The sequence below is a fragment of the Brienomyrus brachyistius genome, chromosome 4 (assembly GCF_023856365.1).
Source record: "Brienomyrus brachyistius isolate T26 chromosome 4, BBRACH_0.4, whole genome shotgun sequence".
NCBI classification, from domain to species: Eukaryota; Metazoa; Chordata; class Actinopteri; order Osteoglossiformes; family Mormyridae; genus Brienomyrus; species Brienomyrus brachyistius.
This window is the reverse complement of record NC_064536.1, coordinates 16,783,815-16,798,578: the sequence shown is the minus strand read 5'-3', so window position 1 is coordinate 16,798,578 and position 14,764 is coordinate 16,783,815. Positions and strand designations below refer to the sequence as shown.

At 43.0% G+C, this 14,764-nt stretch overlaps 1 protein-coding gene across 3 annotated transcripts in view; it reads left to right on the top strand.

Annotated features, from left to right (window-relative positions):
• Positions 1 to 5,038, top strand: part of pip4k2ab (phosphatidylinositol-5-phosphate 4-kinase, type II, alpha b) — a 40,553-nt gene extending 35,515 nt beyond the window's left edge. For all 3 annotated transcript variants that reach the window (XM_049010718.1, XM_049010719.1, XM_049010721.1), the window contains 4 exons: positions 717 to 830; positions 1,275 to 1,515; positions 1,665 to 1,768; positions 1,852 to 5,038. In XM_049010718.1, coding sequence (XP_048866675.1) covers positions 717 to 830; positions 1,275 to 1,515; positions 1,665 to 1,768; positions 1,852 to 1,932 — 540 coding nt within the window. In that variant the 3' untranslated portion in view covers positions 1,933 to 5,038. The remainder of the gene's footprint in view (positions 1 to 716; positions 831 to 1,274; positions 1,516 to 1,664; positions 1,769 to 1,851) is intronic.
• The last annotated feature ends 9,726 nt before the right edge of the window (positions 5,039 to 14,764 follow it).

The window sequence follows — 14,764 nt, the reverse complement described above, 5'->3', positions numbered from 1 at the left end:
AGATTAAGCAGTGGTTGGGCGACGGCTGTTTCTGCTGTTCGAATATAAGTTTTAAAAGGTAAGTTGTTGTTTTATATGTATGTTGTATTTCTGTGACGGTTTAGTGATTGAGTGAGCTGTTGGCATTTTAGCTGCATTTCCATGTGGCGATTACATTTAACCTAAGAACACACCAGTGCCGTTGTGACCAGGCATAGCTGGGGCCAAGTCCTTCATTGTATATTTGCTGTCCTTGCATCGCACTCTGCGTTAGCTGGGGTCTGGGCAGCGTTTGTGAAGCTCTGAGCCAGCATGACCATGTGTGTGCTGCCCTCCTGTGGAATGAGATAGCTGGTAAACTAAAGGATATCATCGAGGCTCACTGGAACTTCTTGGACTGACCTTGTTGCGCTGGTGGTGCATTGCTGTTCATCCTGAGGTGGTAATCGTCAGCCGCAAGTGTAGGTACAGGCATGGCTGCTCTTGGGAAGCTCAACAGCACCCTCTTTGGTCACTTGTTGCCATTAGCATGTTGTGTTGCGCAGGGCTTCCATAAAAGGAAACTGTTTTGTTTTTCGTGCAGGAAAACAAATGAGATTAGGGGGAAAGGGAAGGGGGAGGGGCTTGTACTTCAGCTCACAGCCCGTTTCAGTCCCCAGCATGCCTGCTCTAGTAGGTCCTTCCCAGAGTGACCCACATGAACCTTCTTATGGCTGCCTCTTTCCCAATGTCATCAGACCAAGGAGCTCCCCACATACAAAGATAATGACTTCATCAATGACGGCCAGAAGATCTACATTGACGAGGACAACAAGAAGATGTTCCTAGACAAGCTCAAGAAAGACGTTGAGGTAAGCATGGAGCCCAAGGCCCACCTGGTCTCCTGCATGTCCTGTTCAAACAGCCCGCAACTTCAGGACTTCTCCATATCACGTCATTCGGCAATCATCCATCCATCTTCCAACTGCTTGTTCGACGCGCGGCCGTAAGGTGGGGAAGCATCCAGGATGGTATGCCAGTCCAATACAGGGCAGGTTCTCACAAAAAAAATCATACAAATTAGCAGTGAGCCTAGCTGTTTGCCTTTGAACTTTGGACGGAAGCCTGCATGACACAGGGAGAACCTGCAAATAGCAGGGATGGGATTCAAACCCCCAATCCTGGATGCTTGAGGCTACAGTTATATGTACTGAGCCACTGTCCTCAAACGATCAGTGCTTAGGAAAGAAATTCTGAAATCCCTGTTGGTTGGTGTTATTTCCTCTTCTCCATATCTAACCCATATTTCTCACCAGTTCTTGGCCCAGATGAAGCTGATGGACTATAGCCTGCTGGTCGGGATCCATGACGTGGAGCGGGCTGAGCAGGAGGAGGTAGAGAGCGAGGACAACGACGGCGAGGACGAGGGGGAGAGTGACGGCGGAGCTGTGGGTACCCCCCCTGACAGTCCCAGCAACACCTTGGACAGCACTAAGCCATTGGGACCTGGGGAGTTTGACCCAACCATTGACGTTTATGCAATCAAGAGCCATGACAGTAAGTGGAAGGGAAGGCCATGTCAATCGGAGTCCTAGATGTCATAGACTGTTTGGAGCTTGATGGCCCTGCTCTTTACAGTTTACAGTTCAGTTGATAACCTCTCATGGAATTTCGTCTTACTTTACCTTTCCTCCCTCCTGCCGAAGATTCGCCAAGAAAGGAGGTCTACTTCATGGCGGTGATAGACATCCTGACCCATTATGATGCTAAGAAGAAGGCCGCCCATGCAGCCAAGACCGTGAAGCACGGGGTGAGTGAGAGCCTCTCCTGCCTCGGGAACTCCTGTTCTTGCCCCGACGTCATCCATTCATCAGCCTGTCCCCTGTCTTGCAGGCGGGAGCAGAGATCTCCACGGTGAACCCTGAGCAGTACTCCAAGAGGTTCTACGACTTCATCACAACCATTCTGTCATAGCCTGGGGTTCATATGGTGGCAGGGATAAGTTGGAACCCCAGGGGACGGAGAGGGACCCCGGCAGTAGGACGGCAGGCGCGCTCACATTCAGCCTCGGGGGACGCCCTCAGCAGCTGCGTTCATCGTTTGTTTACATTTATGTTACATTTTGTTTTTTCGACTCGTTCCGTAGGACGGGAGGGGTAGTAAAGGAGAAAAGGAAGTACCTTCAAAGCTGGTAGCATGTGGGAATTTTGCCGTTCTTCTTTTGTAATATATGTTATTTCTCCCAGCATTCTCAAGTTACATGTTTGTCATAGTGTTTCCGTTGTTCTTTTTAGTGAGAAATTAAATGGGGAACCTGGGGTGGGGTTGGGGGTGGGGGGGGCAATGTGTTCTGTTCCCAGAGAAGACTGAAAATTTGATGGACATCCCTCCCACTGGACTTTGAAAATGTTTGTTGGTATTTTTCGTTCGTTCGTTTGTTCGTTCGTTTTTTTTTTTTTTATTATTATTATTATTATTATTTTTTAATGGAAGTAATTTTAGCGTTTTATAGGCTGTGTCCGCAGTGGGCGGGGCCAACAGGCGTAGAGAGGGAGCGGCAGGAAGTGCAGGCCAGGCCACCTTATGGCTAGCTCCCGCTGAGCACTGCAGCGGAGCAGTCTTCCACAAAACCGCAGCGAGCATCGCGCCCATCGCTGAGCTGATGTCGGCTTCACCCGTCACTGCCTGTAGCGCCCCCTTTTGACGACCACTCCACACCCATCCTCATACTCCTGTCTCCCAAGGAGACCGGCATCAGCATCTGACAGTACCACAGCCTCTCACGTTGTCGCCCTCCGCCCTCTGTCTCTTTCTTCTTCCTCCCCTCCTTCACTTGCTGACTGGCACAAATACGACGCATTTGTATCGTTACTGATTTTTTTTTTTTGTTTTTGATGTTCGGTGTTTTTCCTCCTCTGTTCCAGAGAATATTAACTTTTGCCGACTCTATCGCCTCTGTTGGTCTGGTTTCAAATGTTATTGACAGGAAAACTCCGGTTTAGCTGCCGTGGCATCACATCGATATAGATCAGATTTTTATTTTCTGTTTTCTTGTACTGGCAGGAAGTTGAAAGCAGTGGTCTGTTACGAAAGTTTGTTTTAAATGTCACCCGCCTTGCCAATCGTATTGACCTTGTCAGTTTCTCCTAGTGGGCTGTGTGACGTCATTCAGCTGTACATTAAAACTTGGTCACATACAAGGAAATTACATATAAACTAACTCCAAACAAATAAAAACAGTGTTTTTACGCATGACAAAACTCACCAAAATGCTTGTGTGTTTATTCTCTATGGTTACCGTGATCTTTTCAAAGGAAATGCAATACTGACACCAATTATGTGAATTGTAGCCTGTGCGGTAAAATTTTAGGTAACAAACATCACAAGCTAAATAATTAATTTTTCTTCTATATTGACTTAATTGTTATTATTTGAACCCATGCAAAAATCACATTTAGTTTTTTTTTGTTTGGATATATGAATGATCTATTTTTACATTCCATTTTAGTCAACACATCTTTGTAAGTATTTTAAAAAAAAACACCCAGAATGAGTGTACATGTTCTGATATATGAAGGATGTTATTGTTTAAAATGTGTACAAAACTTAAACAGTGTAAAAACAAAAAAGAGCATGTTGCCTAAATTAACTACTTTTTTGTTTCGTCCGGTTCCGGTAACCTATAGTATTACCTATTCTGGTACAGTTACATGTTCTTTCTCCAGAATATAGTTTGCGAAATAATCCTAAACATGCTTTATGCTGTTTTCAATGTATTCACTGTGCGAGAGGTGTGCCTTTTTATTCCAAATTATTTAATTTTGTATTTTTAATTTTTTTAAAAAAAAAACAAAGGTAAAAAGGTTATTTTCTAAAAACGGAGGTTGAAGTCGGTTCTGAGGCTACTCCACGTTTTTTCTGTGTAGGTGTACAAATATATATAGTGACATAAGACTACACGAGTTTAATAACAAAAAAAAACAAAAGAAAAAATTGCCATCTATCTTTTCCGATGTGATTTTGAATGTCTGCATAGCCGACCTCAGTTCTGTTCAGACAGAGGCGCGTGTCGTGACTTTGATAGTGTAGAGTGGTGTCTAGTCCGACTGTGATGTCATTGTGCTCACGCTTCCCCATCAATGTGCGGAACACTCAAGTAGCAGCCCCCTTCCTCCGACTTCCCACCTCTTATTGGACGCTGTAACATCTCAAAACTCGTCCGCTATAATGCTGTTAGTCCGGACTTTTTTTTTTATTATTATTTTTTAAATATTGTCCAATGCATGAGGGATTTATGACACTTTCAAATGCCGTATGATGTTACTTTGATGGGAAAAAAAAAGTAACAGCTATTTTGATTGGTGGTGTAAACTCTGGTCAGATGGACTATGAACTGCAAAAGAATTTGTCCACAAGATGGTTGTCTGTGGGCCCCTAACAGGAGTAACCAGCTTCAACAAAATGTGTTAAACTCACAAGGAGATTGTCTCACACAGCTTTAAAGTATTTTGTAAAAACAAAAGATAAAAAAAAAACGTCACTGCATGGTCAGAGTGCCTGACTTGTTGCCCCTGGTGGTTCTGAGTTGGTTTTCCACGTCCATCCGCATTTCCCTCTTGCCAAAAAGCAACCTCAGCCTGAGCTCATGTTTGCAGTTCACTGTTACTTTGCGTTACATTTCTGTTGAGTGCAATGATCACAAAAGCTCAGTAACGTTCAGTATATTCAGAATTTTGCAGACATATGAAAACAGTTCTGGCCTTTTTTTTATGTAATTTTTTTTTTTTTTTTTTAGAAAAATATATGACATTTGCCATCGTTTATTGGTTCACGTGACTTCAATGTTTTCATTAAAGATCTGGAAATATCCTCAAGTGTGGCTTGTATGCTGTATGTTATATGCTTTGAAAGTTATTGATGATGATAATTTACTATTCATGATGATAATGCTCATGAACCATTGTCCCTGTGAATAACTGTGGAGGGTGAGGGCGGCCTCGTATTGTATGATGTAATAATTGTTTAACCAACTCCACCCCATAAGCATTGCTCAATAAACTAAAGCACTTTGTCTGCTCTGCCTGGTCTCCATAGTGATGTTTGACTGTTTGTTTTGTCACGTTCTTTCAGGCGTGGGCTCTGTTCCATACAGCAGCTTTGTCAAACCTACACACATTTTCCCATGACTGCTATGTGTGATGGGGTTTCCCCCCCATCTGGTTGTTGGTGTCCGCTGCAGTTCTGCTAAACAGAAATGCAAGTAAGAGTATATTTTTACACGTTTAATTTAATTACATTTATTTTTGTAAAACGGTCTCTCCGCTGAGCTGGACTGAGCTTCCACTAAGAGCCCCGTATACAGTAATCAGGTACCTTTAAGGGCAGTGGTGGGATTGAGATTACTGGTGTTCGTTGGTTGCATCTTACGACTGCTGCCGGAAGCAGAAAAGGCTGACTCTGCAAACGCGGAATCGTTCAGGCTATTTCTGACACTTTGTGGTACCGATGTGGGCTTTCATTATCGGGCACGTTCTCCTCCGCATAAACGCTATCTGGCAACTTTAGTTACCGACGGGATTATTTTCGGTAATAAATAGCTTCTCGGAAAATGGAGTCTCCATCTGAAGTGTCCATCTTGAGACAATTAAATATTCGTGCCTTATGTTAAACTCTTGCACGTGTCGTTACAAAGATGAATGTCTGGTGCTCAGGGACACTTCTGTGAAAACCGCGTAATACATAAAAAAAATGAGTTATGTATCTGGTGAGAAGTAAAATTTAAGTCCTGGCAAATAACTGTGTAAATAATTGAACGTTTCAAAAAATAAACACCCCGAGGTCAAATTTTACTGTGTATGGAAGGGGTAATTATCTCTACTTGGCTTTTATTTTTCTTGGATGAAGTTCCATTCTTTAGTAAACATCTGGATGAAAAACATGTTAATAATTATGTTGAGATAAGGCTTTAAAGCGCGTCGTAAAGCACGCCCGCCATCCCGTGCATAATATATAAAGGTTTTTTATTGTTAATTGACAAGTAGTATAATTAATAATCCACTCAATGGAGGAGAGCAGCGCGTGCAAAAGTAAACCATATGGTTGTTTACATGTATTCAAAAAATGTAAATGTTAACTACCAGTATTCTTATCTATTTGACTGATTGCATATACACAAATGTGCATGTTTTGACAGTTGTATTTCTTTTGGTTTGTGCACGTGAAGCAGGCTTAACATGCCTTTTGTGTGTGCGTCTGCTTGCGGGCGTGTGTGCGCATGTGCTGTCCCCGTGTACTTTTCTTTCATTAAAGGTAATTTCCTCCGTTTTGCAACGGTTCTCACCGAGGATAGACATGTGGGGCGCACTCTGCGTTTTTGGAAGTAGAGGAAGTGCACCTCCACTGACCCAAAGATTCTGCGAGCACAGATACGCTCGCGCTTTTCCATCATTTTTTATGGACGCCCTGTGACCTGTGCAATCGTAAAATTGCTGAATTTTACGAAACATTTTTCATTTTCATATTGTTTCTATTATTAATATTTTGCATGCGCTCCCCATGTTATCGTGGGTTTCATTCCATCGTCCTGACATGAAATAGGGCTGACTGGCTTTATGTTGCCTGTAATGATGATTGTGTGTGTGTGTATGTGTGTGTGTGTGTGTTGTGCCCAGTCATCGACTATCACGCCACCTATGTGTCCTTCTGTGCTTCGGATAGGCTCCTTACTACACATCTATGCTATTATGTACAGCATAAGTAGACTCCATTTCTTTATTACAACGTGTACTTTAAGAAGTATTCTATACTTATTCACCATTGAGTTATTTTTAAAGAGAGAACTTGTCAAATTACCACCAGTAATTTGACCTTTAATCTCCCAGCTTCTGCTTAGGCGAGCGTGTCATCGGTACACACGTCGATATATTTGGCAAGGAGTCAAATGTTTCAGTAAATTTTAAGATGGTCAATAAAAAGTCCGTTGCAGAGTAATTCGTAATTTTAATATCTCACATAACGACTTATCAAGATTTATTCAATCGATTTTATTTTAGCAGCAAAAATGTAATGACTAAGACGATGCATGCCTAAAATAACAATAATAATAAGCAGCAGCGACGTCAAAAAATAACGTAATTATAATTCAGTTCAATTGCCCTAGCAGTGAAATTTAATTGCGTTATATATATTCATAATGCTTCAGGTACTTAGTGCGGCATCCATAACAGGCGACGTCGCGCTTTGAAACAGTCACGGATCACGAAAAAAACAACGATAAGTGGACAGATAAAACATTTCGATCCTAAATGCCCATGTAGGGTGAGTTTTAACATAAAAAAACACCGTAAAAACGAAAAATTAGCAACAATAACTACAATATTTAACGAAATATCTGCGTAATACCTTGGATAAAAGGGATGTAACCAATGACGTAGTACACGTAGTCCAAATCCCCGAAAACACTTAAGAAAATAAGTAAGCGGGGGCGATAGATGGGTTGTACGGTGTCTCCGGGACAGTCCCACTCTCTTACGCTAAGGAAATGTTTACACACTGCCGGGAGAGGGCGACAGAGAACCGCTTATCCCCCACTCCAGATTCCTTTCTGTCTGGGTCCGAACAAAAGATGATGGAGCTCGAGCATGATGTATCTATGGAAACGCGAACAAAAATATGGAGAAATGCCGCTTACGACGTCGCATTTTTTTAATTAACGGCATCTGATCTTCCTTCCGAATGTAAATATTAGAGTCCTTCTATTCTCTCTCAATGACAAATTGTTCTACAGCTACCTTTGCGTTTTAATATTTACCCAGCGTAGTTTAAATTATGTATATTTTCAGATGAGCAAAGCCATATTTTTGAAGGTATTCTGTAACGACGTGGTGACATAAAATCGACCTCCTACTGAAATGGAATACGTCCGATGTATTATTTTCCAGTCTAAGTTATTAAGTTGACGGAGCAAAAACGCAAAAGATTAGTCTTATGTTTCTTTATTCTCAGTTAAGGGGAACAACAGAAACGCAGCCGGAGACCCCGTTCGCTGTGCTGAACACAGGGATATTTACAGCTACCTGTGCTCCGCAATTGTCCTACATAAAACAATCGCGCTATGTTGTACTGCGCTAAGTCTTGAGCCGATATACATTCATACGATTTCTCTATTTTCTTGAATGATTTCTCCTTCGCCTATAAGAAGAATAAAATGGGCTCCTGTTTCGTCGGTTAATCCTTTTCCGCACACACACCTGCTGTCCGCAGCTGTTCGGAGAGAGGAGATAAATTGTAGAGAAGTTGACCGTAATGTAAACTTATTTATTTTGTACACAGCGTGATTTAATAGTAAACCACTATGGCATCACGGTGCGTGTTCTGAGTCCGAAATACGTTTTAAACTGCCGTTTTATATTGGAAACGCGTGCTTGGTCGCCTTCATTTTTCTTAAGGATCAGTCCTTCCGCAGGCTCGGGCAGATTTATCACGCGGCCCGGCCAGCGCACTTGTAAGAATGATCATTTGTCTTTTCAGTCTCTATTCCGCAGCTAATGTTTAACTTAAACCAGCGCTGCAAGACAAGCGTGTTTATAAGCTGGATTTCATCATTTTACTAATAAGGCCGATTTCCAGTCTGGTTAAGGGATATGTAGGAATTTCCCACTAGGTAATTCTTTGAGCCAAACTCTGTTCGGCTGACATGTAATTGTTAAATCTTTCGCCCCGCCAAAGAAAAGTTTTGCGCCAATATCATTTTCCTGTGCACTTGCATAGTAAATAATGCAGAAGAAAAGCAGTCGGTTCTTTGTTAACGGATGTGTCAGCAAAAGCTTCCAGTCCAATTTTACTGTGAACAAAGGCGATGAATGGTAGCTAACAATACAAACAACACATGCTAAAAATAGTTATAAAAAATCTGCATTTTTGCATTTAAATTAACCGACAATATTCAAACTGCAGTGTGTCTTTAATGGAAAGGCAGCTTCTCTTATTCATTTGTGTTCGATCTTCGCCGACAGGATTTGTGAAGAAATACAGAACTTAACTGAATGTCAAACAACTAATACACCAATAAATATACCGTATTGAATTATGGCGATGGTGTTGCAAGTACTTAACAAATGGAACATGGGCCTGTGCACGTTTTCGGTTTTGCCAGAGCAGTTGTCTCTGATTTTTCTGATTTTCGCAATAGGCTACATATTTATAGTTACCGTGACAGATTAGTTATATTCACTGTCAGCTGTCACGTATCTCAAAGAGACGTTACATTTAATGGGAAACCATCTTGGTATTCACCAGAATCACAATTAATCGATCGATTTATTTGTGCTCGTCTGTCTGACAAAGATTTTGGCAAGTGCGTGTTAATAAAATACATTTAATCTATCCGATAAATTCATTTTGTGGACCCTGGCTAAAATGAAATGTACTGGAAATATACAGAATATACCGTGCGTCTCACAGTCGGTAACCGCAGAATTACGCCGCTTACTGGTACTGCCGTCCAAACTGTCACAACAAATATTGTGTATAAAATAACATCTGTCATAATTCCTAAATTTGTTGTTGTCCCCCTGCGCGCTTCCAGCCACTGCTCACAGAACCCTGGAGAACAGGGTTTGATAAGAGTGGATAAAATCAAACCACACGCATGCACGAGCATCTGCTCGCCATACAATAAACCTGGCTGCCTTGCTGCACGTTACACTGGGCTTCACTACAATTTCCGAAATGAGGCTTTCGTAGGAAATCACCACCGAGGGCGGGAGAGGCCAGAGGACAAATACTACAAAAGTATAATGCTTTTCTGTTTTTCCCTTCGGCCTGGCTGTAGCCTGACGGAGAATCCGGCCTACGTCCTGACCTTGTAAAGCTGGCAGATTGTGCGTTGACGCTACAGGGTGGCTTCGATGTCCCGGTACCAGGAGAATAAGCTCTGAGAAAAGCCTGATAATTCATTTAAATGTTTTTTTTACTTCCACCCAGTAGGTCTGAGTACATCGAAAGCATGTCTTCCTTTGTTTATTTTATTTTATTTTGAACTCAGCTGAACGAGATAATCGGCCTGTGGCCTCATTAAAAATAGCAACAACAAAAAATTAATATAATCAATCAATGCTCCAAAAATGGTTCGTGCTGCAAAATTAGTGTATTTCTTAAAATGTTACATAAGAGATAAGATAATCCTTTATTAGTCCCACAAGTGGGAATTTTGCAATTGTTTATGTCATATAAGTGTAAGTTATCTTTAATTAAACCTTGATTGACTTATATTAGTAACGATTCTTTTTTTCTGTTACGCCAGACTGTTTGCGCTAATCCACCAAATAAAAATGGAGCCTTTTGGGTGAGTTACAGCAGGATACTGATGGGTCCCATACGAGGTGGACCTTCAATCCATCAAGGACCCTAGCGGTCGGGGCCGCACCACTGCTGCGAAGCCGCGGTCAGTTTCGCTCCCTCCCCCACCTCCGACTCTTCTGAAATGACCCAGGCAGCGGCAGATTTGATGTGTTTCTCCAGCTGGAAGGGGGGGGTAGATGGGAGAAGATATTACAGGATATTGAAGAGAGAATGAGAGTGGCCAAGCAGGAGGGGGAAGACAAAAGACTATGAAACGAAAAAAATGGACCTGTTATGAATAGCAATTTCATTTTAATAACTATTTTATAACTATAACATACATATTTTTTTTACAGTTGACCTAAAATTGTTTAGCACTTTGCACTTGAAATAAAACCTAGAATCACATCGCAGTCATAACATAATCTGGTAAACCCCACGGTTACTTTACGGTCGCCCACGGTGTTAATTAAATTGATCGCGAGTTCCTCGTCGCGAGCGGCGCGGATGGTCGACTGAAAGGTCGCGGAGTCGCCGCCTCCCTCCTACGTTTAGTCGACTATTCAAGCGGGAGACGTTGCTTTGAGAGCGGCAAGGCTTAAAGTAAAACACGGCAAGCTTGTTGAGTGAAGAAGGTGAGTAGGGTTGGGTTTTTTTTTTTTTTGAGGAAATGCACCATGTTCCTTCAGATTTTCATCCAGCATCCGTACAGTACTGTCACATTCCTGATTGCTTCTGATCTCTACGATCGCACTACGGCTCTCTCTCTCTCTCTCGCTCTCTCTCTCTCGCTCTCTCCCTCTCTCTCTCTCACACACACACACACACACACACACACACCCTCAACCTGCCTGGCTGCCATACGAGGGAGCTTGTTCACAGTCACCTATAAGAGAGACCACGACAACGGGGCTCACGTTACAATAATGCCATTATTCTTCAGATCTCGTTGAAGAATGCAAGGGTGAATGACTGTAGAGAGCAGCAGGGAGACGCCGGCCGCGGGGCGGCAGCGTCACGTCTGCGGGCGGGAACGCGATGCGCAAGGGATTGCCGGTCACTCGCGGCTCACGTGGCTCGACCTGAGAAATCTGCGCACACCAGACCGGGCACGGTGCTGACAGAAGGAAAGAGGCACGTTTCCTTTCCCCAGCCAAGGTTTGCCGGGAAATATCCGGATTGCGAGCATTCTGGAGCTTCACCTTTATGAATTTCCATGACAGAGATTCCTATCCGGGGCCAGTTCTCTGACCGTCCACTGAACAATCATATATAAGTCCCAGACCTGATTTGGACAGTGAAAGGGACAATTCCAGCATGACCAATACAGCATGAAATTCTTTTGAATGGAACCATATAATGTAAACTCTCAGAGGGTCTGTGAATGGGAACATACAGGGGTGAGGAGAATTTTATTGACTGTGAAAAGACCGGCCTCATATCAGATAATACCGTCAATATGGAAAGAGGCGACTTTCTATCGTTCTGTTGATACTGTGTTCTTGTGCCTGGACTGTTAATGTTGCCAACTTAGCTTTTCATGAAACGAAAGCAAATGCTTGAGGGTAGTTCCCTACAAAGGTCCGCTTGTTGTCACATCCATAATGCTGATATAATACTGTGCGTTTCTAACCTGTAAGCTATTGTATGAATTTTGCAGATTTCTCTATATGCAAGAGGTTAGAAGATGTGCAAATTTACTCATTGATTATAAGCTTGTCCATGCTCTGGGACATTTTTCTTGACCAGTATGAGTCTGAATGTCACCCATAATGCAGGAATCACCCTAGAAAGGTTACACCAACTACATGTATATAAATAAGTTCTTATTTTTATTTATTTACAATTTTTTTATTTATTATTCATTATCCCTCATTTTTCTTACCAAATGCCTTAACGTAAAGTAACCGGCACATGGACATATATATGTGTTTTTCTGTGTGTGTGTGTGTGTGTGTGTGTGTGGTCCAGGTACACTGCAATCAAAAAATAAAAAATGCCAAAAGACTACTGTTTTGTTTGGTTTCTTATGGTTAAGGTTAGGACTGGGTGGGGGTTAAGGTCGTCACTGAAATGGATGGATGGTCCCCACAAAGATATGAGTACAGCTGTGTGCGTGTGTTCCCCGGACATAACGGCATACAGCTTATATAATTAGGCTCAAATATGTATAGATGGGACGTCGCTGTTACAATTACGTCCAGTATTTAAAAAGAGATTAAACCATCCCATCAACAATAACCCAAAATGTTTATAGGAATTATTTTTTTGCGAATGATTTTTTTTTTGGTACTACACTGTAGGATAATCCTCTATAGGTTCTATTGTTTCTGTTGTGCATGAATGGCTAATTTACTCTGGCATTTTGTAAGGGAAGCAGAGAGGGGAAAGGCAGCTTATTAATGATAAGATAAAGAGCTCCAAATGGAGTGTGATCTTGTTAAAGCAGTCACTCCAATTATTCATCCGGGCAGGGAATGGCGTTAGCCATGCCAAGGGGTGCTAAAATAAACAAACACAATAGTGTGGCATGTTTCTTAACAGGGGCTTTAGATTTTCGCCAGTGGGATGTTGAGTGGTCCCCCGGCGGTTAGGAGCAGCTGCTGGGATGGCATCGTGCCCAGAGGCCCCTCCCACAAGGGCAGGGAAGGGCTACCGTGGTCCCGTCGACGTGCGGATATTCTACGTGCGGCACACTGGGCGTCGGGACTGGAACCCTGCCACTTCCCGCAGCATTCCTTCAGCAGTGCGTTCGCTGGTAGTTTTACAGGAATTTGCTATTACGTATTATTTTTTAGGGCTTTCTGGGGTTTCCTTTTTTAACAATTGTATTGGAGCAAACACATTATATATCCCATATAATGTATAAATAATAAACCTTAGATGAACGGTAGGTGTTGAGTTTCTAGATGCCAAATTTTGCAGCTCCCTGGGAAGATCTGGGATCTGAAGCTCCCGATTCCACCAACATGTGACAAGAATATTGCTGTCAATCGGGGGTTGGTTGGCTTTGAAACAGAACTACACCAAGACACTCCCTGCGGACGCCGTAATGCCTGCAGGTCGGATAATAAGTTAGGTGCAAATTCTATCCCTGTTAAGAGCTGGTAGGACCAAAAGTGACGTTCTGGATTTATGATGCCAATTTTTTGCCAAATTATTCCCACTGGGCAAATTCCCCCCCCCGCCCTCCCCCCCTTTGGGAAGCAGGGCTGTATCGTTAATAAAATGGATCTACATCTGTGTGGCGTGCTAAATCGCAAACACTAAGAGCGTTCAAAATGTGAAGTTGATGAATGAGGATGAGTGTGGGATGGGATGGGAGCTATATGCAGTTATAAGTTAAGCGCTTATCAAGATGGCGCTCAAACAACTCCAAGTCATGTGAGGAACGAGACCAATCAGATGACACCTGATTGCAGATATCACTACATGTGGTGGAGCAGCAGGCTGTATGCCAGTGTTTCCCAGCCCGGTCCGCGGGAACCCTCAGACAGTGCATGTTTTTGCGGGAGCTGAGAGGGAGCAAAAAATGTGGACTGTCTGGGGGTCCCCAAAAACCAGGTTGGGAAACACTGCTCTGTGTATTCTAAATACCACTGCTATGAGAGATGATATGCTACCGAGACACGCTGAAATATTCTTGGGTGTGATGAAAAACATGCTTGTGTCACTGGTCTGGTGGTGTCCAAACGTTATATAAGGTGAGAGCCCCCAGGGCTATGGAGAACAACTGGGGAGGGATATTTATCAAGTCAGCAGGTCGGCAGGAGGCATGGTGCCACTGGGATGAGGTTCCTCTCTGAGAACAGGTGGACTGTGCTTAGATAAAAGAAGAGCTTTCCCTACAGGTGAACACAGTCCCAGAAATGTGGTGGCAATAAGGAAGAATGAAATCTCATGGTATGGTTATCAGGACTCCAGCATTGCACCGACTCATCCGCATGCTGTTTAACCCCTGATTCTACTCAAATTTCTTCAGACCCCGATCCAGTTCCTCAAGACAACAGACACGTTCTCTGTAATACTGTTGCCCCAGAATGGACTGCAGAAGAGGACTGCACTGCTGAGGTACTGATGCTTGCGACTGACATGCAAATGTATTTAAGAGCAGCAGCAGACGCGGGCAAGCAGACACACTGGGGTCTAATCCACACTACCGATGTCAATATGCTTACCGAGATGAAGGCGAGGTGTCCTCGAGGAGCTATGGAGGCTGACAGAATACCATGGCATCTTGTACGGATTGTTTCCTCAGTGTTTCTCAGGATTACCTATGATTTCTTCTGTTATAGTTATTCATGTTATACTGACTAAGAGACTAGGAGACTGACTTCCTCCTAGACCCCTGACTGGGTATCCACTGTAGGGGGTACCTGCTATGGGAATGCGGAAGAATCGAAGACTGCTTGAAAATAAAATAGTGGAGAATAGTGTGCAGGTATCTCCTGGTCAGATATGAAGA